This window comes from Lactuca serriola, chromosome 4 (genome assembly GCF_051521515.1).
Source record: "Lactuca serriola cultivar US96UC23 chromosome 4, Lser_US96UC23_V15, whole genome shotgun sequence".
Classification (NCBI taxonomy): Eukaryota; Viridiplantae; Streptophyta; class Magnoliopsida; order Asterales; family Asteraceae; genus Lactuca; species Lactuca serriola.
The window spans coordinates 331,261,957-331,285,970 of NC_136411.1; the positions used below are offsets into that span (position 1 = coordinate 331,261,957).

At 34.3% G+C, this 24,014-nt stretch overlaps 2 protein-coding genes and 1 long non-coding RNA gene across 3 annotated transcripts; 2 read left to right on the forward strand and 1 right to left on the reverse strand.

Moving 5' to 3' along the window:
* Positions 1-431: 431 nt before the first annotated feature.
* Positions 432-1,183, reverse strand: LOC145099601 (uncharacterized). Its single transcript, XM_079037148.1, has 2 exons — positions 866-1,183; positions 432-800 (listed from the first exon to the last, which is right to left on the reverse strand). Exons 1-2 carry the CDS (start codon positions 1,181-1,183, stop codon positions 432-434), a joined length of 687 nt encoding a protein of 228 aa, XP_078893274.1.
* Positions 1,184-13,592: 12,409 nt separating this feature from the next.
* Positions 13,593-15,462, forward strand: LOC145100718 (uncharacterized). Its single transcript, XR_013705214.1, has 3 exons — positions 13,593-13,721; positions 13,815-13,892; positions 15,250-15,462. It is a non-coding gene; the product is annotated as an uncharacterized LOC145100718 (long non-coding RNA).
* A 2,226-nt stretch (positions 15,463-17,688) lies between these two features.
* Positions 17,689-19,127, forward strand: LOC145097454 (transcription factor bHLH93-like). Its single transcript, XM_079035021.1, has 4 exons — positions 17,689-18,270; positions 18,346-18,516; positions 18,605-18,772; positions 18,873-19,127. Exons 1-4 carry the CDS (start codon positions 17,767-17,769, stop codon positions 18,957-18,959), a joined length of 930 nt encoding a protein of 309 aa, XP_078891147.1. The 5' UTR covers positions 17,689-17,766; the 3' UTR covers positions 18,960-19,127.
* Positions 19,128-24,014: the final 4,887 nt, after the last annotated feature.

Here is a 24,014-nt window from a genome sequence, read left to right on the forward strand (position 1 = left end):
CATAGCAATTATATTAACAACATATAACATAAAAATTCATCCAAAACATCAAGTCATTCATGTCATATAAAAATCTAGTAATCCAAAACATCAAGTCATTCATGCCGTAGAAGACTCTAGTTCAAACCAAAGATCAAGTAATCCAAACAAACCATCTAGTTCCAACCAAACATCAAGTAATCCAAAAAACCATCTAGTTCGAACCAAACATCTAGTCATCAAAAAAACCATCAAAAAATTCAAAACATCTAATTAGCGAAACATTCCATAATGTGCTCCAACAGTCTTGACCCAATTCTCACAAATAGTTGGATCAATGGTTAACCACATGTGTCTCTTATCCGTACCTTCACCAAAAAGAGCAACAATAGTAGTGTATCTTGGATCAAATATTCCCCATCCTAACTTCTCCAACTTTTCCATACACGCACTCAAATTTGAAGATGCATGCTTTTCCACAAATATCTTAGCAATTGTGGCAATATCTTCCCCGATTTCAAGCAATCTTGAATTCGATACATCTTTCCCGTATCTTTACCCTTCTCTTTACTTTTATTTTGACTCTTTTCCATATCTGTAGTCTTTTGTTTTTTTGATTGAGCGGATAACTCGTCACTGAGGCCTACAGTTTCTTGTTGAGTGCAATCGATGTCATCAAAGTCATGCAAACTATAGTGGCTTGACTCTTGAGTAGGATGGGGAAGGGTAGAAGTTGTCGCAGTCGCGCCTTCAAACAACTGTGTGCAAAGGTCGAGGTACGGTAGTGGTGTGCGTCTCAAAGAATCCACATGTTTGTTTGACTGTTTGGAAAAAATATTTTATTATTTAAACATGATAATCTATTTTTTATAAATTAACAAAATACCTTCGATTCTAGTTCCCATCCTTCTTTGGAAAGATTGAAGGTGTTGGTTGTTGAATTGTAAACATTTCCGGTTTTGTTTTTTAACTTCAAAAAATCACCAAACTTTGACTTTAGGTAGTCATAGTGGTTCTTCATTTGTTTTTGGTCGGCAATAAATTTATGTTCAATTTTTAGTGTTTCAACTACATTCCTCCAAGATAGTGCTTTCAAACTACTCCCTTCCCGTCCATTGATGGTAACTTCACATAAACAAGCTTCTAGAAACGTTTTCTCTACACCTTCAACCTTCCAACTAATCCTATCCTTCTTTTCTCCCATTTCTTTGATCAATTCAAGAAAAAAAAATCAAACATGACATCAAACGCAAATACACATTTTCAATAACAATTTAAACAATATATGATTTCACTAAAGCATCAAACACAAATATATGATTTCACTATAGCATCAAAAACAAATATTATGTCAGCAACAACATTTCAGCATAATACTCAAGCATAAAAACATGAAACATAAAAATTGGAGTATAAAAAATCAAACATAACATCAAAATTTCAACATCAACATTTCATCATATCCATTGAACTCATTCAGATTCGATCATATAACATCAAAATCGAGCATATAACATCATAATGGAGAATATAACATCAAAATCGAGCATAACATCAAATAATGATTTTGATTGAACAAATAAAAAACGGCTAGCATAACAATTTCGACTTTTTATGTTCAAGTTTGAGGGGAAAGAAGGAAGAAACAGAAGAAGAAACAATGCATTCGAGGGGAAAGAATGAAGAAATAGAAGAAGAAACAGAAGAATACCTTGCAGTTGGCTGCTGCGGTCAGCGGAAGAACGAGACGGAGATGGAAGACCCTGCGGCGGCGCAAGTAGGCAATATTGTTGGGTGCAGTGTTGTCGGCGATTAGGGTAGGCGGCGACCTGGCGTCGTCGGAAACCAAGGACAAAAGACGCAAGGGAACAGAAGAAGAGAGGCATCGATCTGTTTAGGGCAGATAGGGCAAAGATCGCACGTCTATTTTTTTTTCCAGACTTTGTTAATTCTCTGAAAAAATAAGAGGCATTTTTCATTTTAAGAGGTAAAAAATAATACGCAAACAAACGGTATGAATCTGAAATTTTAATACATTGCCTTTTAATTATGAGATTAAGAGGTAAACAAACAAGACCTAACAAAATAATTGTTATGATAGTGGGAGCATAATTATTATGGGAAGTGTTGCGAGTTAGCAATACTATTTATAGGAAACAAAGTTCTAATTTGCAAAGTTGCAAAGGTTGAAAATGTTTTTCGCTATAGTAAGGGAGAGGATACTTACACTTTATTTCAAATCTAAAAGATTAGATTGAAGTATTAATCAAACTTAGTCATGGATATATAAGAATACCATGTTGAAATATTTCAACATCGGAAATTCTATATATTAAAATATTATAGCAAAAGACTGGTCAAGTATCATTTCTTTATGTAAGACATTATGAATCGTGTCCCATATGCTTCGAATATAGGATCAATTGCATGTGCTATAATATTCATGTGTTCTAATTTTCCAAATGTCTAGGGCGTTAAGAGGGAAAAAGGAATAGAACCAGATATGACTAAAGTTATTAAACAACTGCCAAGGACGATCTAAGGTTTGCTAAGGATTGGTTGCTTAAGGAGAGTTGGAAGTATAATAATGGATGGACCATATTGACATTATTATGAATAGACAGAATTCTATTAATAATGTGTTGTCATATGGAAAATATGGAAATGTTTTTATAATGGGAGTTGGATATTAAGAATCTATGTGTAGGCTAGAAACCTTTATGCAAGAAGGATGTTCAAAGGAATGTACTTTGAATTTGATATTTTGCTTCCTCGGAATTGTTTGTTATCAATCTCCAGTGGAAAGTTTTGTAATATCGTTGGCAAAGTCTCTGTGACTTTCGTACCTCGACATTACAAAAGATACATTGCGTGATAGTTTGGAATCTAACACATTCTTATAGTGGCAAGAATTAGGTATTCTTACACTAAGTAATAACGATTTGAAATTGTGAAATGAGCATCATTGAAATGTTTTCAATTGATCTATTTCATAAAGTAAGGACTATATATAAACATAGTATGCATGCTTGGAGCGTGGTATAACTATCGTTTTAATTCAAGTACTAAGTTGATTAATCGAAACATTATACAATGAATAATGTGTAATCAATATGGTGATTACATAAAAGTTGTTTTATTTATATTCAAAAGTTTTGAGACCATATTGAATTCGATTATTCTTGTGTTTCACTTTGCATGTTTTGACTTCCCGAATAATAAGATTATTCAAACATCCACAGTCGATCATACTTTGGAAGTAAGTAATGAGATAAGGTTGTCATGAATCTGACTGTAGATTGTTTAAGGTGTATAAACATAACACAAGTTTGCTACAATGTTCATGAGTACTCCTGTAATAAGATTTGAGTATTGGAATAAACCCCGCTCACATGAATCACTTCATGGATTTTATGACGAGTGATTGTGAGAAGATAATATCTTATATTCTTCAAACGGAGACATATAGTTGCAGTTTACAAGTCGATTGCACATTGATGATGTGTAAATGTACCAGTAACTTGGTGTTATAAAACACATTATTGTGTCTGATTTGATGAGTAAATAGCGGAAGCATTTGAGTCGAAGTTTATATGTTCCTTTTACCCTGAGATGGATAAAAGCGATATATGTGGGCCCCTCGATGATTTAGTGATGACACCCTAAGCGCTTGGCCAAGCCTGGACTGATTTGATGTGTTCAATTAGTCAGCCATCATAAATCGGAAATCGGGAAACAACAAATGGAAAGAGAGAATGATTATAATCCATGTCTCAGTCCATATGATATCTTGTAGAATGGAGGAATATAAGATCTCTTATCTAATGAATGCGTCATTAATTTGTTCAGAGTTCGACATCGGCTTTTTGAGAGCTACGATTGCTGGTCGGTTTTTCAAGTCATACTTGCAGTTATAGTTATTCGACTTATCCAAGTGGGAGACTGTTAGATTAGGTGTCTAAGCCCATAACTATAATTGATAAGTACTTGATCCGAGAGTAGCATGGTCCATTTCAGGATGCCTTCATCAAAGCAATTTGATAGGATGGATATTTGAGAAAGAGGTTTTTTGTGATTTATTAATATATTATAAGAATAATATATTAATTAAGAAATCATATTTTTAATTAGTATTGGTCAAGAATTAATTTGGAATTAATGTAGTGATCAAAAGAGACTAATTAAATTTGCAGGGAATGATTAGGTAAATCAATGATATTTATAGTTTGGGCTAATGATCCATGTTGATTAGGATTGGACTAAGTCTTTTTGAGAGTCCGTGAAGAGTTAGTCCAAAAGACTAATGAGTTATTGGATTAAAAGCCCAAGTGAGTTAGGGTTTACAAGTTGAATCCCTAGGAATTCCAAACTATAAATTGAACTCCTAAGCTTGCAAAATCGGCCAATAGTACTCCAAGGTGTATACCAAGCCGTTTTTGGTGCTCCTAGACTCTCTCTCATTATCCTCCAACTGATCTTGGTGTTTGTGACTTGTTTGAGGCATCACACTTGAGGTGCTAAGCTCTTGAAAGGCCAAGTTCCACAAGCTACAACAAAGAGGTAATCTTCTAACTAGTTTTTATGATTCATGTATAAAATTTTGTATGCTAGTTAGGCTTCATGCTTTGGAAAATAATATTGCATGTATAACTAGAAAAAACTTAGATCCAAAGCATTAGGGTTGTATGTACAGCATAGGGATGTTAGAGTACATAAAACCCAACACCAATAACTCTATAGAGAAAGGCATGAACCAATACTAGTCGACACAATTCCGAAAGAGGTATTTCTATATTTCAAAGCTATTAGAACTTATCGCATTCCGAACCATGCATCCTTCGGGCCCATTCGTTGACTGCCTGAACATATGTTGGCCACCCTACCATTTGATTCCCTTCACTTGAAACATCACTTGGCGACTTCTTTTGTGTATAGCCCTACACAAGCTACCCCTGACACCATTGAGCCCACCTCGTATGTGGCTAAGCCAGTTCCTTCTGGCGAGAAGAAAAAGAAGGTTGTTCAAAGAAAGACCTATCCCTCAAAACCAAAAGCTAAAAAGAGAGCCAAAGTCGATTCTTCCTCTCAAAAGGAAACGATCAAAGACATTCTGACTAACTCTGGTCATCCGATCACCCCACCTACCCACTCTTCCAAAGTACCCTTCGGAGTTTCAAAAATAAGTGCACACACTCATGGGGAGTCTCCTCATAATCCACCCTCACCTTTCGAACAAGGTGATGTCGGTGTTGATCGTAGTTCCTCGCACCCCCTGGAACACACCCACGAGTAACTTTGGATATCCCTCATTATTCTATACAATCACGATTCGAGACCCCTGTCTCAGATTGTAAGCATTCGGAAGCTGGAGTTTTCCCTCCAACCTCGGATGCCACAACTGGTCTGATTCCTGGCAAAGGTAAAGAACGACCAGGTACTGACGATCCAGACTGGATAGATTTTGTTAGCAGGACTCACACCAGACATCCAGAGCTCAAAATATCACAAGTTGAAGTCACACTCATTTCAATGAGGAACATAGCCATTCAAAGCAATCTTCCATTCGTTGATCCATCCGATGAAGTTTCTGGCCAGGAGTTTACTTCAGGAGTTACTCTTCAAGAAAAAATTCCAAAGTCCTCTCACCATGATAGTTTGCATCCAAATTCGGATGAGGAACACTCATCCGAATTCATGTTTGACGATGATAGTGTTTCCATTGATGATCCTCCTATTCTTTCATTTGTTCACATTTTGAAGAAACCATCTTCATACAGGCCAATTTATGACTTCATACTCTCATCATCTTCGTCCGAGCCAGTTGATGAAGAATTTCATATCGATGATCAAGCTCACACTCATGGAGGTGAAACAGAAGCAAACCCTCCCAAGGATGATCAAACCGCCAATGATGCTGGTCCTTCCGAACCTCCTATGAATCAAACCAATGACAATGCCAAGTTTGAGAGTTCCACCTCAGACATGGGATCATCAGTAGAAAACTTTGTTGATCCCTTCGCCTTACTGGAACTCCGAGACAAAGTCTCTGCTGTAGTTTCGAATATCGATCTAGTGTTACTCTGCCTAAATACCCGACTATGCAAAACACACAAACAATATATATATATATATATATATATATATATATATATATATATATATATATATATATTGTTGGGTTTTATAGGTTACAAAAATCTTATTTATGTGGAAAAACATAAATCCTAAGTTCACAAGCAACCTAAAGGATCTATGTTCTCACTATGATTTATAGCTAACAACTGAATATCAAAAACCCTAGAAGTATGTTGCTATTTTCTAAATTATGAAAGGGTTATGAGAAAATACGTACCTTTAGTTTATTATAGAAAACAAACTAATATTCCTTCCTAGTTGGTCTTCTGAAAGCAAGCACCATAAATCTCATGCCTCTAATGGTTCACATGCAAACCCTAATAACTGGATGATAAAGAGGAGAGAGGAGAATATGGAAGAATTTTGAAAATAAGCTCTTAGAATGTGATGTTTTCAAAATTCTAAAACCGTAGGGGTTTATATAGGTGTATACGTTGTTTTGGGGTTGATATAAGGTTTCTAAAGTAGTAGGTTTCTGCATCGAATATTGAGAACATCCTTCAATCTCTGAAACTCTCAACCATTGTAGTTTGTCAAACTCCTTTCTCAAGGTTAGTTGTGCACCAGATCGACCATAAATAACATAGGCGTACATTCCAGGTTTTTTTTATGGTATGGCTTATGTATGGTACTAACCTTAGTGGAGGTGTTTGATCTTAACGGTTGAGTTGGTAGTTTTAGTTGAAGGTATGTTAGAATTTTATTAAGTGTTCTCATCGCGAGTTAGAGTATATATAACTCTTATATATTATTGTTGGTGTGCTTTGCGGTATTATTAATTTTTTTGTACTCCAAGAATACGAGTTATAGACAAGGGCCAGGCAGCAAACACCATAGGGCATGACCATTTTGGCAATTAAGTTGTTCTGAAATCCAGCAACCCTATGTGGCCCTTCAAACCAGATTACCTGTACCGTATGTAGCCAAGAATAGTGTAATTAATAATAATAATACTTTTATTAGAAGCTAGTTGCTATGTTTTTATTCCCCTTTAGAGGATACATGTTCTCTGTAGCCAATTTAGCCTTGTTACCAATCTGTCTCACCCCCGGATGAGGCAGCAAAACACCTCTGGCTGTGCGTTTAAGTTCATGGATCACATGTAAACTGAATATATAGCACAAGTACAACATAAACAAAATAGCATTCGTATTCCATCTTGATGTTTGAATACAAGGTTCTTACAAATAATAATAGTACATGAATTGCTTTAACACATAGGCAAATAATACAACAACTAGTAAACTAGGTCGCCTGTAATCCAATCTGTCTTGAATGTCTTATTATTGATTTCCTTAGAATACATGTATTTTTAAGGGTCAACACAATGTTGGTGAGAATTACAGGTTTTCTACTAACAATGGTAATACTTTTAAAAAGGCTAAAACATATTTTCTTTATAAGTATAACAATACTTGAAACTACGTTTGTAAAGATTCTTTGAAATCCAAGATGTATGTTTGTATAAGTAAATCCATACTTAAAGCTGTGTTTGTAAAGAATCCTTGAATATACTTGAATACCAAACTGTACTGTTACATAAGTGTGAGTATGCTAAGTGTTTAGACTCAACTAATGAATATAGTCTCACTAAAAAGACCTTAACTAAAGGATGTGAATAGCTCTCATCCTTAACTTAATTGTGAATAAGTCACTAGGCATAATGAATTTCATTGTATAAAGTTTGTAAAATCCAAGTATGCTTGGTATGTATGTAAAAGTGTAATGTACTCACTTTTATAAAGATGTATGTTCCAAAGTAATGAGCATATGTATATGTATAAACTTTATGTATTTAAACATATAAATATACATGCATAATAATATCTTGAATCCTTGAAATACTACAAAGTTTTAGGACATGCTTTTTATGACATAAAAAGTCACATAAAATCATATACTTTTGTATTATATAACATTTGTTGTGTGGACTAGTTATTTCACGATAAAATAACTATAATATGTATATGAAAAGTTTATACTAATTTATTTGTAACAATATGTTACATTGTTAAATAATATTTTATAAACTAGACTTATTGTATTTTCACATAAAATAATATATATATTTTTTTGCATAAACAAAACATATAGGCACATGTATTCCCCACGAAACAATTAGAGATATTAAAAAGGGGCCATATGTACTCACTTTGAAGCATGAATTTGATTTGTACGAAATCGGTTTATTTTGAGATGTTTGACGTGAGAAACCGCAAAACGATGATTCTTGAACTTTGAAATACTTTCGACACCGTTTTGTATCAAATTTAAACTATTAGGGTTGTTTGGTAATTTAATTAACCAAGGTAGGACTGCTTTGGTTAAAATAAATCAAGGGAGGAACCGAAATGGTTTAAATGGTATTTATGTTTGAATATTGGATTGTTTTTGTTAAGAATTTCCAATGATGGGGCTAAAATGCTTATTTTTATTCAAAGTTTGAAGATTGGGATTTACTTTGTTAAAAAAAGTCTCATGGGGGACTATTTTGTTTAAAATACACCAAAGTTTGAGGAAATGGACTTATTTTGTATAAATGGTTCAACTGAGGGTTATACTAGTCGTTTTATAAAAGTAAAAGAAGAAAGGGCTTTTATTTGCTTCGTGATTTGCTTGATCGAGCAATTGAGCATGAACGAACGAAAGCAGATAGAACGCGCCGCCAGGAAGCATGAAGGCTCGCATGCAGATGAGGAATCCGACGATTGTAGATCCATCGCATGCGAGGGGAGCATCCCCGGTGGTCGATGAGACCGAAGAAAAGAAGTGAAGAAGCAGCAAAGCTTCTCTCTTCCTGCTCTGATAGCAAGGTGATTGGAGCGACGCGAGCAGCAATCAGCGGCGCAGGCGAGGCTTCAGCGGCCGTTGCTCGACAGGAGGAGTGAGATGCAAAGCAAGCTGGTCCGGTGGAGTGAAAAAGAGATAAAATTCAACAGCAAAAATAAACATATGCCTCCGGTGCTCGACGGGAAAGAAGGTAGAAACGGCGAAGGCTGAAGGTGGCGATGGTGTGAGGCTGCTGTGAAGTCGATGGTGGAAACAGGGCAGCAGCTCCGACTGTTTGCTTCTTTCGATGATCAGGGGTAAACAAGAGAAGGGAAAAAAATCAATAATGAGACAATGGGGTGGCTAGCTGTGATTGAACTCAATGGCATTGATCTAAAGGTATATTTCTTATGATTTCTTTGTACAAATGAGATTGAATGGGAGATTATGTGAGTACATGATAATACTTCTACGGATATCTTATATATGTTGGATGTGTTGAATGTATGGTTGGAAGTTTATTGACAGGAAACAAAGAAGAGAGGGGATGGGTTTTTCCTATTTGGTTGTTGAGTCTTGACAGCAAGAAAAGGAGAAAAGAAGAAGGCATGAGTGGTTTTTGGCAGGAACAAAAAAGAAGAAGAAAAAGACGGGTTGCTGGCCTCTTGGTGTTTCCTGAACTGAGAAGAGAAATGCCAACACGATTCCTTTGTGTGTAAATTTGGGTGTGGAAGAATTAAACGCTCTCAATTTGTGTACCATATCTATCTTCACATGATTAATCTTTGTATTTGGAATTGTTTGTGAGAATGGGATATGAAACGTGGGGAGGAAGAGGTGGGGTGTAATAGTCAATTTAAGTGTATAATATGTGCACTTATATGAAACATGTAAGCAATTAAATGGGTTAGCCGTGTTAATCCATTTAACTTAAATGGGTTGAAAATCTCAACCTAACCTGTTAATTTTGGGTTGGGTTGGTGGGTTGGGTTGGTGGGTTGGGTCGATTTTTGTCAGCTATATTCTTAGGTAAAGATTGAAGCAATGTATTGTCGCTATAAGTATCTATTTGTGTGTATCATTTGTGTATTGTTTTGATGTATTGTACTACTCCATGTACGGGTGGTATAGTGTAGAGTAGGAGTTGACCATTCTTGTACTTAGATACATATCTATACATTTCAAACATGTGTCTATGTATTAATAACCTTAAAAGTCATAATTTATACATTTGATATACCTATGTATTCATTAATGTTTTTAAATTATATAACTTTGATGTATATATAAAAATGCATTTGTTTATAAATAAGTATGACTCAAAGATTTATTATATATGATTGTTATTATTCTTTGGAATTCATGAATAAGTATGTATACAAACATATGTATAGGTCTCAAACAATTCAAGAACTAATTCTTTCGTACTTTTATAAATATTTTCTAACTTTCTCGAATTGTGTGTCATCGATCTCGATATCAAATATTTTTTTTTTTTTCTGAAAGTGAAGAATAATGATCTCAGTTACAAGGATTCCAAAAACTCAGACAAATTAATTTTTCGAGTAGAAGAATTCAGAGAAATCACGTTTAAAGATTCACGTTTAATTAATCTTAACGTCTGATTTTTCGACTTTTGAAAATATTTTCGCTATAAATATTTTTAGTATGAAGTTAACTAATATATTATGGACTGAGTCCAAAAACGTTCTCGGAATTTTCATCTGATGTGTGCAAGTGACTAAATTGATAAAAACGGTTTTAGCAGTTTAAGAAAATCAGTATTATACTGATTTGGTTTTTTTTATGATGGTCGTATCTTTTCCATACGAACTCCGTTTTAGACGTTTTTTATATTTTTGGCAACATGGGAACATGTACTACGATACTAGAATGTTTATTTCACTCACAACTACTTAATACAAAATTTCAGTTTTTCAGACGTATTAACTAGGGTTGCAGTTTGAGTTGTTTGATTCATTTGCCAGTTTACAGTTTTGGAAGTAAGATACCATCTGCAATCGAAAACTGGGCAACACCAAGAACTGCAACTGAAATTCGTCAATTCTTAGGCCTTGCTGACTACTACAGGAGGTTCATTCAAAACTTCTCTAAGATCGCAAAGCCACTCACCACCTTGACTCAGAAGGGTAACCTTCAACTAGGAGGAGAAACAAGAAACTGCTTTCCAAACACTAAAGTGAGCCCTATACAACGCCCTGATCTTGTCCCTCCCAAAAGGGACGGAAGATTTTGTAGTTTACTGCGATGCATCCAAGCAAGGGCTAGGCAGCGTTCTTATGCAGTGAGGAAAGGTCATATCCTATGCCTCGAGACATCTTAAGAACCATGAGGCCAACTATACCACACACGACCTCGAACTGGGAGCATTAGTTTTTTCTCTGAAGATCTAGAGGCATTACCTGTATGGTACGAAGTGCACGGTCTTCACGGACCACAAAAGCCTCCAGCACATCTTCGATCAAAAAGAACTCAACATGAGGCAACGAAGATGGGTAGAACTACTTAATCATGATGAATCTGAAATTCGCTATCATCCATGCAAAGCCAACATAGTAGCAGATGCCCTTAGTTAAAAAGAGTACTCAGGCCGCCGAGTAAGGTCTTTAACTATGACCATCTATTCACACCTGTCCATGCAGATCAAAGAGGCTCAACTAGAAGCCTTGAAACCTTAGAATCTAGCAGGTGAAGCTTTAAGGGGAATGGATAAAAACCTAAAAGTTAAGGGTGACAGAGTTTGTTACCTCATGAATTGAATCTAGACACCGAAGTTCGGTGGGTACAAAGACATTGTCATGAACGAAGCACACAAGAATCGATACTCCGTTCATCCCGGTTCAGATGAGATGTACCAGGACCTCAAGAAACTTTATTGGTGGCCAAACATGAAAGCTGAAATTGCTACCTATGTGGGCAAGTGTCTGACTTGCGCCAAAGTCGATGTAGAATATCAGAAGCCTTCAAGTTTACTACAACAACGAGAAATACCCGAATGGAAGTGGGAGCAGATAACTATGGATTTGATAACCAAGTTGCCCAAGACCACTGGTGGTCATGACACCATTTGGGTAATCGTCGACAGATTAACCAAATCTGCGCACTTCCTGCCGATAAAAGAAACCGACAAGATGGAGAAGTTAACCAGGGCGTACATTAAAGAGATAGTACGATTGCATGGTGTGCCAATATTCGTTATCTATGACATAGATAGTAGATTTACCTCGCGGTTTTGGCAATCATTGCGAAAGTCCTTGGGAACTAAACTCGACATGAGTACAACGTACCATCCCCAGATTGATGGGCAAAGCAGGAGGACCATTCAGACGCTGGAAGACATGTTAATAGCTTGTGTGATAGATTTTGGTAAAGCTTGGGATACCCATTTACCACTCGTCTAATTCTCATAAAATAATAGCTATCACACTAGCATCAAAGTTGCTCCATTTGAAGCCCTCTATGGCCGTAAGTGCAGATCCCTTCTATGCTGGGCTGAAGTGAGTGATATGCAACTAGCAAAGAAACAAGTTCCTGACAACACTCTCACCAGTACCGAGATGATTCGAGAAATAACAGATAAGATCGCCCAAATCCGAGAACGACTGAAAGCTTCTAGAGATCGACAAAAGAGTTATGCGGACAAACAACGAAAACCCTTGGAATTTCAGGTTGGTGACCACGTCCTGTTAAAAGTCTCACCCTGGAAAGGAATGATATGTTTAGGAAAACGTGGAAAACTAAATCCAAGGTACATCAGACCATTCGAGATTCTGGATAGAATCGGCCCAGTGGCTTACAAACTAAAATTACCGCATGAACTCAGTAACATACATCCCACTTTCCACGTATCCAATCTAAAGAAGTGTCTGCCCGACGAAACTCTTGTAATCCCACTTGATGAAATCGAGATAAACGAGAGTCTGCACTTCGTAGAGAAACCTGTGGAAATCATGGACAGCGAAATCAAGAGAACGAAACAAAGCAGTATATCAATAGTGAAAGTTCGCTGGAATGCCAAGCGGGGACCTGAATTCACTTGGGAACAGGAGATCAGATGAAACAAAAGTACCCACATCCTTTCCCTAGTTCATGAGTGTCACTTTAGAGATAATTTCGGGACAAAATTTCCTCTAATGGGGGGATAATGTAACAACCAGTTATTTCAAGTTAATGAAAATCCAAGAAAGCCAATAAAAGTCAAAGCTAGTCAACTACATTAAACAAAAGTCAAATAAATAAAATTATTTGATTTAATAGTAAAATTTTATATTACTTTATGCGTTTTCGGTTGTAGGAATCAAACTACAAAAAGGTAACTGAAAACCTTCTCTTTGTGTACCGAGAACTCCCACCGAGAACAATCCTTCGGACCGAAAACCATTGTCATTGCGAGAACGAGAAAATGGACCGAAATCAAGGGATTTTGGTGGAGTTTAGACCGAAAACTCCCTTTCCGGTTGGACTTTTAGACCAAAACAAGGATTTCGGTTAGGATAGGCCGAAATCTCAAAACTTATAGGCGGTGGCACATAATTCAAGAAGATAAATTACACTTCCCTATGCACATGTCAAATCATTTTATCCTCATATATATATATATATATATATATATATATATATATATATATATATATATATATATATATATATATACATAGGCCGAAATCACACCCATTTATCCCATTTCATTTTCGCAATCAGTTACAAATCCTCTCAAAATTTATAAGACAATCTTCATATCTTCAAGCCTTCATCCAACATCTTCAAATCCTTATAGGAACATCTTCAAACATTCATCCAAAATTTCCAGAAAGCTTGTAAGTTCCTTTAAATTAATCTAGTGTTTTAAAAACACTTCACATATTAATTTAACTAATATATACACAATATTATGTGTTAAATACTATTAGGATTACGACTATACACACGTGTTCTAACCCGAGGATCATCGCAACCACATCCTAACCAACCAAGAACACACACCCGAGGTGAGTTCATACCCCTACGTTTTCATGATTTTTCCATGTTTTAAGGGAGGGGGGATACAAGTAAAACACAAGAAATCTTGTGTTAATATCTGACCTATTTCAAATTATTTCAACTGTCGTTTTTACCAATATATATATATATATATATATATATATATATATATATATATATATATATATATATATATAAAATTAAGATTCTACAGGCTTAGAATTGGTGATTTCGCCTTAACTCCTGTTCCTTGTTTGGTTGTGGGCTTAGGGTAGAATCATTTATCCGACTGTCTTTTCAATCTTAATTATATACGCCTTATATATAAGTATAAAAATTATTACAACACGTTAAACAAAAAAGAAGATTTCACAACATATTTTATTACTGGTTGTACAAAAATGTTAAAATTTCTCGAAATACCTTTATCTCTGATTTATGATTATAAATATACATAGTTGTTACAAATACAAATGTTTTCATTTCAATAGAACATACACTTTAAACTATAATATGTATAGTTTATGAAACATACATATCATTTTACTAGTATTAGATGCAATACAAAAATAAATATATAGACGTATAATTATTTAGACTACGGTTACACTAAGAATGGAGACATACATACAATTTATTCATTACAAAATGACTTTTCATTATTCTACACGTAACTGTCAATATAGCTTTGTGAGAAACACTTCAAGTACTTATCTAAGTGCCAACGAAAGTCCTGAATTATAACCAGAGTCTCTTGGAGGGAGAGTGTGACACTTGTGTATAGATCTATACGGGACTGACAATCCCGCACCTAAACTGTTAGATACAGTTAGGCCGGCAGGCCTAGGGTGACAAATGTCGTACCAATTCCGACACCTAAAGAACGTCGTATCAGGCCATCTTAGGTCATCTAGCATGGTTATAATAACTCACAATTTGGTATTGAACGTGTACAAATACATACATAACTACAAATAGTTTTATTTAATAATAAAACTACAATACAATACTTTATAGTACAGCCGGTACTTCTAGGCACATACATGCAAAAGGATTTCATACAAGTACAATTACAAAACACTATTTTCCAGTACAGTGTAACCTACATTTCAGGAAAACTTTCATTTTCATATGGTTTTATTCAATAATAAAACTACAATATATTATTTCAGAGTACAACATACTTACACATTTTGGTCTTAAGGTACTAAGACTACAATTCATTTACAATAAAAAAATATAGGATTTTCTGGAAGAAGACATTTACATTTTCAAGGAACAAATGACAGACTTCTAATACAAAAATGCTTATGAACTCACTAACTTAACTGTTGACACTCTTTTCAAAACCACTTGTATTCTCAGGGAATCAGTAGACTGGTATCCACACAAGTTTTGAGAAGACGGAGCATCATAGCATCCCGTCTTTAGTTTTTGCCATCCATTTTTGGTGTCAAGTATATAATGATTTGAATACAGATGTAAGAACTATACTATATCAATATGATGGTTGTTGTGCTTTAATTGATATTATTCAAATGTTATGATATTGTACATGATGTCTTGCACTCTCGAACGTTTCCGCCGTTCTGGTTTGGGGGTGTGACAGTTTCATTATGATGTGTATGCATATACTATGTTTATCTTCTTTTATTGCATTGCATGTATGAAAATTATACAATGTTGTTTGAAATTATCTTGTACAAAACTTGTTCGAATTTAGGACACATGAAACTTGGTTGGTTATTTAATTTGGAAGGGTTATAACCTTGGAATGTTGCATGATAGTATTTCTTATTCATGCATGCATGCATATGAATGACTAATATGGTCCATTCTGAAGACATATTAATGTTATATATGGACCAAAAAATTTAACAAGTTTGTATATGAAAAAGTCAATATGGTCCTAATTTTGCAATAAATTGTCAATTCCTAGATTCTGGAATCAAAACCTGCACATTATTATTTGCATTATAACCATGTGCCAATCATACTCATGTATGGTCCATAATTGAATTATAATATTTGCACATTGTACTAATATTTACATTATAAATAAAAGAAAACAATATTGTCCGTTAATGCTATTCCATATACTGAATTATAAACAAATCACATCACTTCCATAACATACATATGCAGTAAATGATAAACACCAAAAGAAACACAATCACAAACTTTAACATAACAAATACCTTTATTGAGTCACCCAGGATCATATGTAACCTCTCAACCTCAACCCTCTCTTTCGAAAAGAGAAACTCCAGCTCAACTACTTTAGTCATGCACTTATGCAATGTAGATATATCATCTTTATTATCCAGCCTTTCCTTCAATGAGTAAATAAGTGTTTTGTAATAACCCTCTTCTAACTCTTCATGTATATATCCACTCAAAGTAGTCGCATTTCTTAACCATCGTCTATTAATCAACTAAATGAATAAGGAACATAAGTATTTCCAAATCATTGACGTGATCATCGATTCACTAATATATATATATATATATATATATATATATATATATATATATATATATATATATTAAATTAGGGTTTTTGGACAAAACATTGAAGGTGGATTGTGTGTGTCTCTTATGAGGGTTAACATGTACTAAGATTAAGTTCGAGATTAGGTTCAAGATTCTTAAGATAAAAGAAAATCTAGGGTTTTTTTCGAACACCTTAGGGTTTTTTCAAACCTTAATTCATTGATACAAAACAGATTAAGTTCATCATTGTCAAAGAAAAGCAATTGTAGCTAGATCAGAAGCTCACCAAGCTATTTCAATAGTTAAAGAACCTTCTTCCTGGCTTTCCAAGGTGCCATGAAATGTGTTCCATTGAGGGATTCTCATAAGGACAAAGGAGTACTGAAGAAGCTTAGTTCCAGGAGTCAGACAAAGGAAAAAATATAAGCGGAATATCCTATATGAAAGAATCATTTATTAGGTAGGTGGACAACGGGCTATGACGTTGACTTATTACTACAATGCCAATTAAGCTTACCTTACACGTCACACTCAGTGACAGAGCTTGAAGTTTTGATTTGGAGCCGCCGAAAATAGAATATGTATAAAAATTGAAGAACAGGGGGGGGGGGGGGGGGGGGAAGTCAAATTTTATAGTTCCGTCAATGGTCACATTGCCAACTATGTTGTGTAACCGGGTAACCATTTGAAGTCATTCAAAATGACTTAATTGAAAGATAACTTTTGACTTTAGTAACCTATATATTGTGCAAAAAATAATAAAATCTAGTGACCATTCTAGGAAAATTCAAAACTTTAACGTGTTACAATGTTTTTTTCTTTTATTATTTTATTATTTTAAAACAACAAACTAATCTTCTTCTAATTATCACCTATGTCTTATATAATTATTATTTATGTGTGAGACTTGAAGTCATAACATCTCAGTTAACATCTCAGTTGAGATGGTTACTCCTTATTAATTTAATATTGTCCATACAAACACTTTTCTTAGACAAAAATTATTTATTTATATAATATATCCCAACATTGTTTAATGAGAAAATAAAATACAATTCTTAAGACAAATGAATAGCATTCAGCATCTTCAGTGTTCACCATCACTTTTTATGTAGGGAATTGCACCTATATCTCCTCTTAACTTATATCCATACTCATGCTTTCACAACAGAAAAATCCGACAGTGACTTGGATCATAATCACATGTACATCCACAATATAAAATGAAGATATTATATAATCAGCAAGGAATGGGACCCAAACATTCCATTGGTACCATAATTTAGTTTACTATCACACACTAAACATATCGCAGATGCACTTGTTATATAATAACTCTAAACCACTTGCTTCTTCAATGAACACCCTTCCATACTTTCAGTTTGAAAGATGCTCCAACCAAGCAGTCAACAAGGTCTCCTGCAAGATCTCTTGCCTCCAACCACAGAAAGCTGGCCCATATTTCCAAATCCTCAAGAACTCGGCACCATGGACACTCAACTATTTCCCATTCAAGAAGATGACTTACTACTATTCACTTCGTCTTCATCATACCTGCAACTCATCTCCTCCTCAATGCAACCCACTTTCGAATCACATTACGCGGATGAATCAACCTACTGTTTTGATACATTCACACAAGATAAGGGTTTCATGGTACCATTGATGGTAGAAGAAGAAGATGATGATGGTGATGGTGATGGTGATCAGAATGCTGTTTGTCATGATCAAATCCCAACCGCTTTCACCATGGGATCGAATGGGGAAAAGAAGGGTAAGTCCAAGAAAATTGAAGGACAACCTTCCAAGAATTTAATGGCGGAAAGAAGGAGGCGAAAACGGTTGAATGATCGGCTTTCTATGCTTCGATCAGTTGTTCCTAAAATAAGCAAGGTATAAACAGCAATACCCATGATCTAAAATTTCTTGTTTTTTCTTTAAACGTTTTCTTTTTCTTGAAATAAACAGATGGATAGGACATCGATTCTTGGGGATACAATAGATTATATGAAAGAACTTCTGGAAAAAATTCATAAGTTGAAAGAACAAGATATTGAATCAGATGGGGATCAGTTGAAACTGATGGGTAGGTTTAAAGAATTCAATATGAAGGAATCACAAGTAAGGAATCCACCGAAGGTAATATTATTATTATTCTGATTCTACCATATCTTTGATCTCTAACACAAACACACAGAAACTGATTTTTTTCAAAAAAGTTATACAGTTTGATGTAGAGAGGGGAAATATCGATACCCAGATCCATATTTGTTGCTCAACGAAGCCTGGATTGTTGTTATCGACAGTGAACACACTTGAAGCACTAGGCCTCGACATTCAAGAATGTGTTATCAGTTGTTTCAATGATTTTTTCCTTGAAGCTTCCTGTTCTGAGGTATTTTCATTTAAATCAGCATTAGTAGATGATTACATGCATGAATCTATACATACATATATACATCCATGAATTTCCAAATTTTTTAACTAAAACTCAGGTACCGGAGCATCGATCCATGATAACTTGTGAAGAAATGAAGCAAATCTTATTCAGAAATGCAGGTTATGGAGGAAGATGTCTGTAAAGATGAAAACTTTTATAAGACTTTAAGCATGTAAAAGGGTTAGGAGATGATGGATTGTTAATTGATTGAATTCTTTTGCGGATCTCCAGATTTTTTTTATTGTTATTTGTGACAAAGGTGTTATGCTTTTTAGTATCATAATGAATCATTGTTAAATCCGTTGTCCAATCTCATCAGCATCAAGTGCTTTAGCTTTGTAATAATACAAGAAAGACAATTATTCCTTCATTGATTATAACGTAAAGGTAAAGTACAGAAAGATGCAGACAATTCAACACGAAAACAATATTGTTATGTGATTTCATAATATAAGAGCAAAAATGTACTTGTGGTCCCTACCCATGAGGAAAAGGAATGTTGTCAGATTATTTTATGCTCATGTTTTCTATATATGTGAGGATTTGTAAAAATATAAATAAGTGTATATATGACAACAACTGGATGGAGGAAAATGACATGCAAAGGTAAGACATAGTGTGAAAGAAATGTATTCAATCAATGTTTTGCATAAAAAGCAACAACAATTTAATCATGGTTCACAGAAAAACAAGGAGGATCTTTAGGTTTCCAATATAAATTTCCTACGGATAGCAGACACATATACATATACTCGTACCAATCCCAATTAAATTAATGGAAGCTCAATAACTTAGAAATGCATCATTCAAAAGGGTATTAGCAATATTATTCGTAGTTTCAAAGTGCAAGTGCAATCTTGAGGATGAAAGACAAATTGTTAGTTTGATAAAGATAATCAAACACCAAGGTCAGGTCTAGAAAAAGATTCACAAAGTAGCTTGTATAAATATCATCAACCATTATTATGATTGGGGGTTAGCTAAAAAACATCATATTTTACCATATAGACATCCTAATTTAATTTGAAAATATGTTTATTAGTTGAATTGCATTGTTTTCCAAAAAAACTGATTATAAGTAGTTAATTATAGGTTGATTTTTTATAAAGGGATCAATAGAATGTCTAAATGATTTCTTATTAGCAGCACCCTTATGAGTGCAGTGCATGAATAGGTTGGGGAGATAATATTTATAAAACTGAACGCAATCAAGAATGGTTCGCCTAACTTTCATAATCTTTATAGTAGAGAAATGGTAGTACAAGATGATGTAATTTTCTTTTAGCTTTCGCCTTTCGAGTTTCGAGTTAATGAATCACTTATACAAAATCAACCACTTGCATTACATAGCACTTATGAAGAGGTAATAACTCAATTTGATACATTACATGAGTTTCTTAGAATATATCTTTGAATGAATATTAATATAAAGGCATACAACAAGTTTCTTCTCAAAAGGTATGCTTCAATCCTTTGTGCAACCGCCGTCCATAAAATGTCATCTAGTCGTCTCCATGTGATTGTCCCGACAGTCCTGCTTTTTTTGAGTTCAATGTCTAGGCAGGTTTATTAAATCTTTTTTCCGAAACAAAACGAATTGTAGATGTATTCAAAAACATTTTTAGCTTGAAATACTTTTTGTAAATAATAGATTATCAAACTAATTCCTTTTAATTTTTTTTTTAATGTTTTTCATAGAAATTAAACTTTTTGTTATTAATTCATCCAAAATACTTAAATAAAATCGATCTTGTTTACCAATTGTAATTCCTTTTGACAATAAATACGTTTGGTATTTATCTTAATAAGTTAAACCTACCTTGTTGCATGATTAATAGATGGAACGAAGTTCGAAAGTGGCATACATCCCATTGGGGACTCACTTGACCACCTACTCCCTTATATTTATTTATATTTTCATGCAGAAGAGCTATAGAGGAACCATTGTTTAAACACACTACACGAAAAACACTTTCTAGAGAGGACAAAATGTCCTGACGGACATATGAAGATGGGTCAATGATAAATGTCAGTTGTTAACTTTAATAAAAGTTTCCCTATCAATATATTAGGTTAAAGCATAAGAAAGTCTGCAATATTTCAACGTTTTCATCTTAATTCCAGGAAGCTAAGCGATTTGTCAAAAAGAGTTTTTTGAAAGACCGGCAGGTTTTGTAAGCTTATGTAGCCACCAGGGACAAGAACCACCAACTAATAAACCAAATTTTATATAAGTTTACTGTTGTTTACTGAACTGGAAGTTGGAATGAGAATACATATAGCTTCTATATCTATTCCAGGACTCCATTTGCTAATTTCGCGCAAGAAAAGCATAATCATAACAAAAATATGCTAAGAAAGTCCAATACTATTGTCCCTATAATTTGAGCTAGTCTTTGTGCCCTAATTATTTGCTATTTATTTTATAGTTTCCTTTCTTTTCACTACAATCGTATCTTCCATTAATGATAAACATCATCCGTCTTTTGGTTTTCAATCTTCAAAAGGTTATTCTCCATCACTGCTATAAAAAAAAATATGTAGCGAAGGTTCACTACAAGGATCGAGCCTTATGGAGACGACAATTATGGACTCTATCCAGACAATTTGTCGTCGGTAAAGCTTACGGTATAGGTCCGTCGGTAAAAGTCGAAAAATATCATCGGGACATGAGTCGTCGGTATAGCACAGCCAGTCCAAACAACATGTCGTCTGCAAAGGATCGTCGGGATTGATTTTCGAAGAAATAACAAAAAGTTTTATTCGGACCCTATACCGACGACTTGTGGTTGGGACAAGTGTGACCCTATAGATACGACTTGTTGTTTGGAAAAGTTGATCAATACAGACAACATGTCGTCTGGAATGGGAAAACCATTTTTACAGTTATAAAGCTATACCGACGACATGTCGTCGCTATAGCATTTTTTTAATATTTTTCACAGGTTTTGTTATATATACCATTTAAAACAAATTAAGGGATATTTGCAGAATAATATAAACATTACATAACATACCATTAAAATCCAAAAACACTTAATAAACATAACATACCATTCAAATTCTACTACATAACAAAATAACAAAAAAAACAAGTTTTTAACAAACATTGTTATCATTATCATTCTAGTTCTCCTCCTCCTCATCATCACCACCATCATCAACATCATCATCATCATCATCATCATCCTCGAGTTCATTAGATGTTTCAGGGTTATTTTGTGAAAACATATTGAGATTAACTGGAATTGTGGCATTGGTTGTGGTTGGAAGTTTGGAATGACAGACGCAAAAGTGTTATTAAACATTTGGTTCATTTGTAGCATTTGTTGTTGCATGATTTGAATTTTTTGGGATAATACAACAACTTGGGGATTATCTGAAGATTGGGATGTAGAAGCTTTGGAACGTTTGATATGTTCATTTGGGAATAAATTATTGTAGATGCTTGGTTTCCTTCCAATTTCGCGAATATGCCCACGTCTCTCATCGAAAGCACAAGCGAGGCATTGTTCTTCATTTAACTTTTCGTTCTCCCCAAGCTATGATTGCATCAACATCTTCTCTCGTTGAATGTTTTCCTAAAATAAAGAAAACAATAAAAATACATTAATTAAAAAATAGCTAAATTTATACACTAAAATAATAATAATATACCTTAAACTATAATAATAATAATAATAATAATAATAATAATAATAATAATAATAATAGTAACATATTTATCAAACAACTTATTAACTTTGTTTATTACTTACCCAAGCTACTTCTGCTTGTGGTGTACACCAACCACGACTTTCTTTAAATCGCATATGTCTCCAACCGTCGATATGCTGCGGGTCTTGTCCTTTTTCTCTCTATAATAAGCCAAAAACAATTAATATATTTATATAAGTGTTAATAAAAATTTTATAAAATACAAATAAATTTAATTACCTCCTTATGTCATCTGTCTGCATATGTTCTACTTCCATGAGAACTCGTAAATTGAAGTTTGGACCTCCTTTCTTTACCTTCGTTGCACTACTTCCTATAACCCTCATCCAAAAAAAGAAGATCGATCATCTTATCCCAAGCTTCGTCGTCCATATCATCCGGTGGACATTGTCTTGCACCTTCCACATCATTATATCCATGAACCCTATCAAACTACTTTTTCACGTCATGTTTGTGTTGTTTATAAGCTCTTCGGCAGTCGCTCTGTACAGTCGATCGAACGGCTTCCCACAGATCTGTACCCCGATACATATCAAGATTAAAATATGTGCAATAAAAAAACAAATTTAATTAGTAAAAAAAAGTATTTAAAAAGTATAAAAATTTTCACATATAAAAAGTATTTTGTACTTACTTCAATCTAAGGATACATAGCTTCATAGTAACGGAAAGGAACACGTCTCTAAGTCCTATAACGGAGTGGTACATGATCTGCCACAAAGTTTGAGATAAACGTTGTCAATATTTTGTCATTTGTATTTATGAATCTATAGCTCCCCCGATGCTATCAATTTCCACAGGTAAAGGTTGACCATTGTGATTGAACTTTTTTCGCATATTTAAGCATCTTCCTTTTCAAAGCCGGCGCATTGGGTTTGCTACATTGACGTATAGAACTAAAAATTTAGAAAATTAAAACTTTAAAAATATATCCAATATATTTAAGAATTTCATTTAACTTAAATGATTGACAAACCGCCGGTATCTTGCCTGCACGCTCATGTGGAGGTCATTCCCTGTCGTCTCCTCCATGCCCCCTAGTAACATGTATAGCCATTTGTTTAACAAATATTAGAAAATATACTAAACATACTTTAAAAAAATAATAATAAACAATTTTAAGCAATCAAAATATATAACAACCATAACATATCATCAATCAGAATCATCACTAGAACAATATACATGTACAACATCATCATTAATAAATTCGTCATCGTTTATGAAATTGTCATCATTATCTGAAGAGTACGTATCACCACCATCATCGTTATCATTAAAGAAACTGTCATCGTTTATAGTAGGAGCCACACTTAATTCACCATCGTCATCATTATCTAAAAGTACATATTATCACCGTCAACGGAGTATGTATCATCATCATCACCTAAATCGACAGCCAAGGGAAAATCATTTGATCAAGTGTCATTCACCACATCTATCTCATTAACACCGATACTTGGATGATCCCAAATTTTTT

What these genes read in the sequence shown, in the direction of transcription:
- LOC145097454 (XM_079035021.1), top strand. Translation starts at nt 17,767, where the DNA reads ATGCTCCAACCAAGCAGTCAACAAGGTCTCCTGCAAGATCTCTTGCCT. An exon ending in TTGTTCCTAAAATAAGCAAG is followed by an intron (nt 18,271 to 18,345) that starts GTATAAACAGCA and finishes TGAAATAAACAG; the next exon opens with ATGGATAGGACATCGATTCT. An exon ending in AAGTAAGGAATCCACCGAAG is followed by an intron (nt 18,517 to 18,604) that starts GTAATATTATTA and finishes AAAGTTATACAG; the next exon opens with TTTGATGTAGAGAGGGGAAA.
- LOC145099601 (XM_079037148.1), bottom strand. Translation starts at nt 1,183, where the DNA reads ATGGGAGAAAAGAAGGATAGGATTAGTTGGAAGGTTGAAGGTGTAGAG. An exon ending in GATGGGAACTAGAATCGAAG is followed by an intron (nt 801 to 865) that starts GTATTTTGTTAA and finishes TTTTCCAAACAG; the next exon opens with TCAAACAAACATGTGGATTC.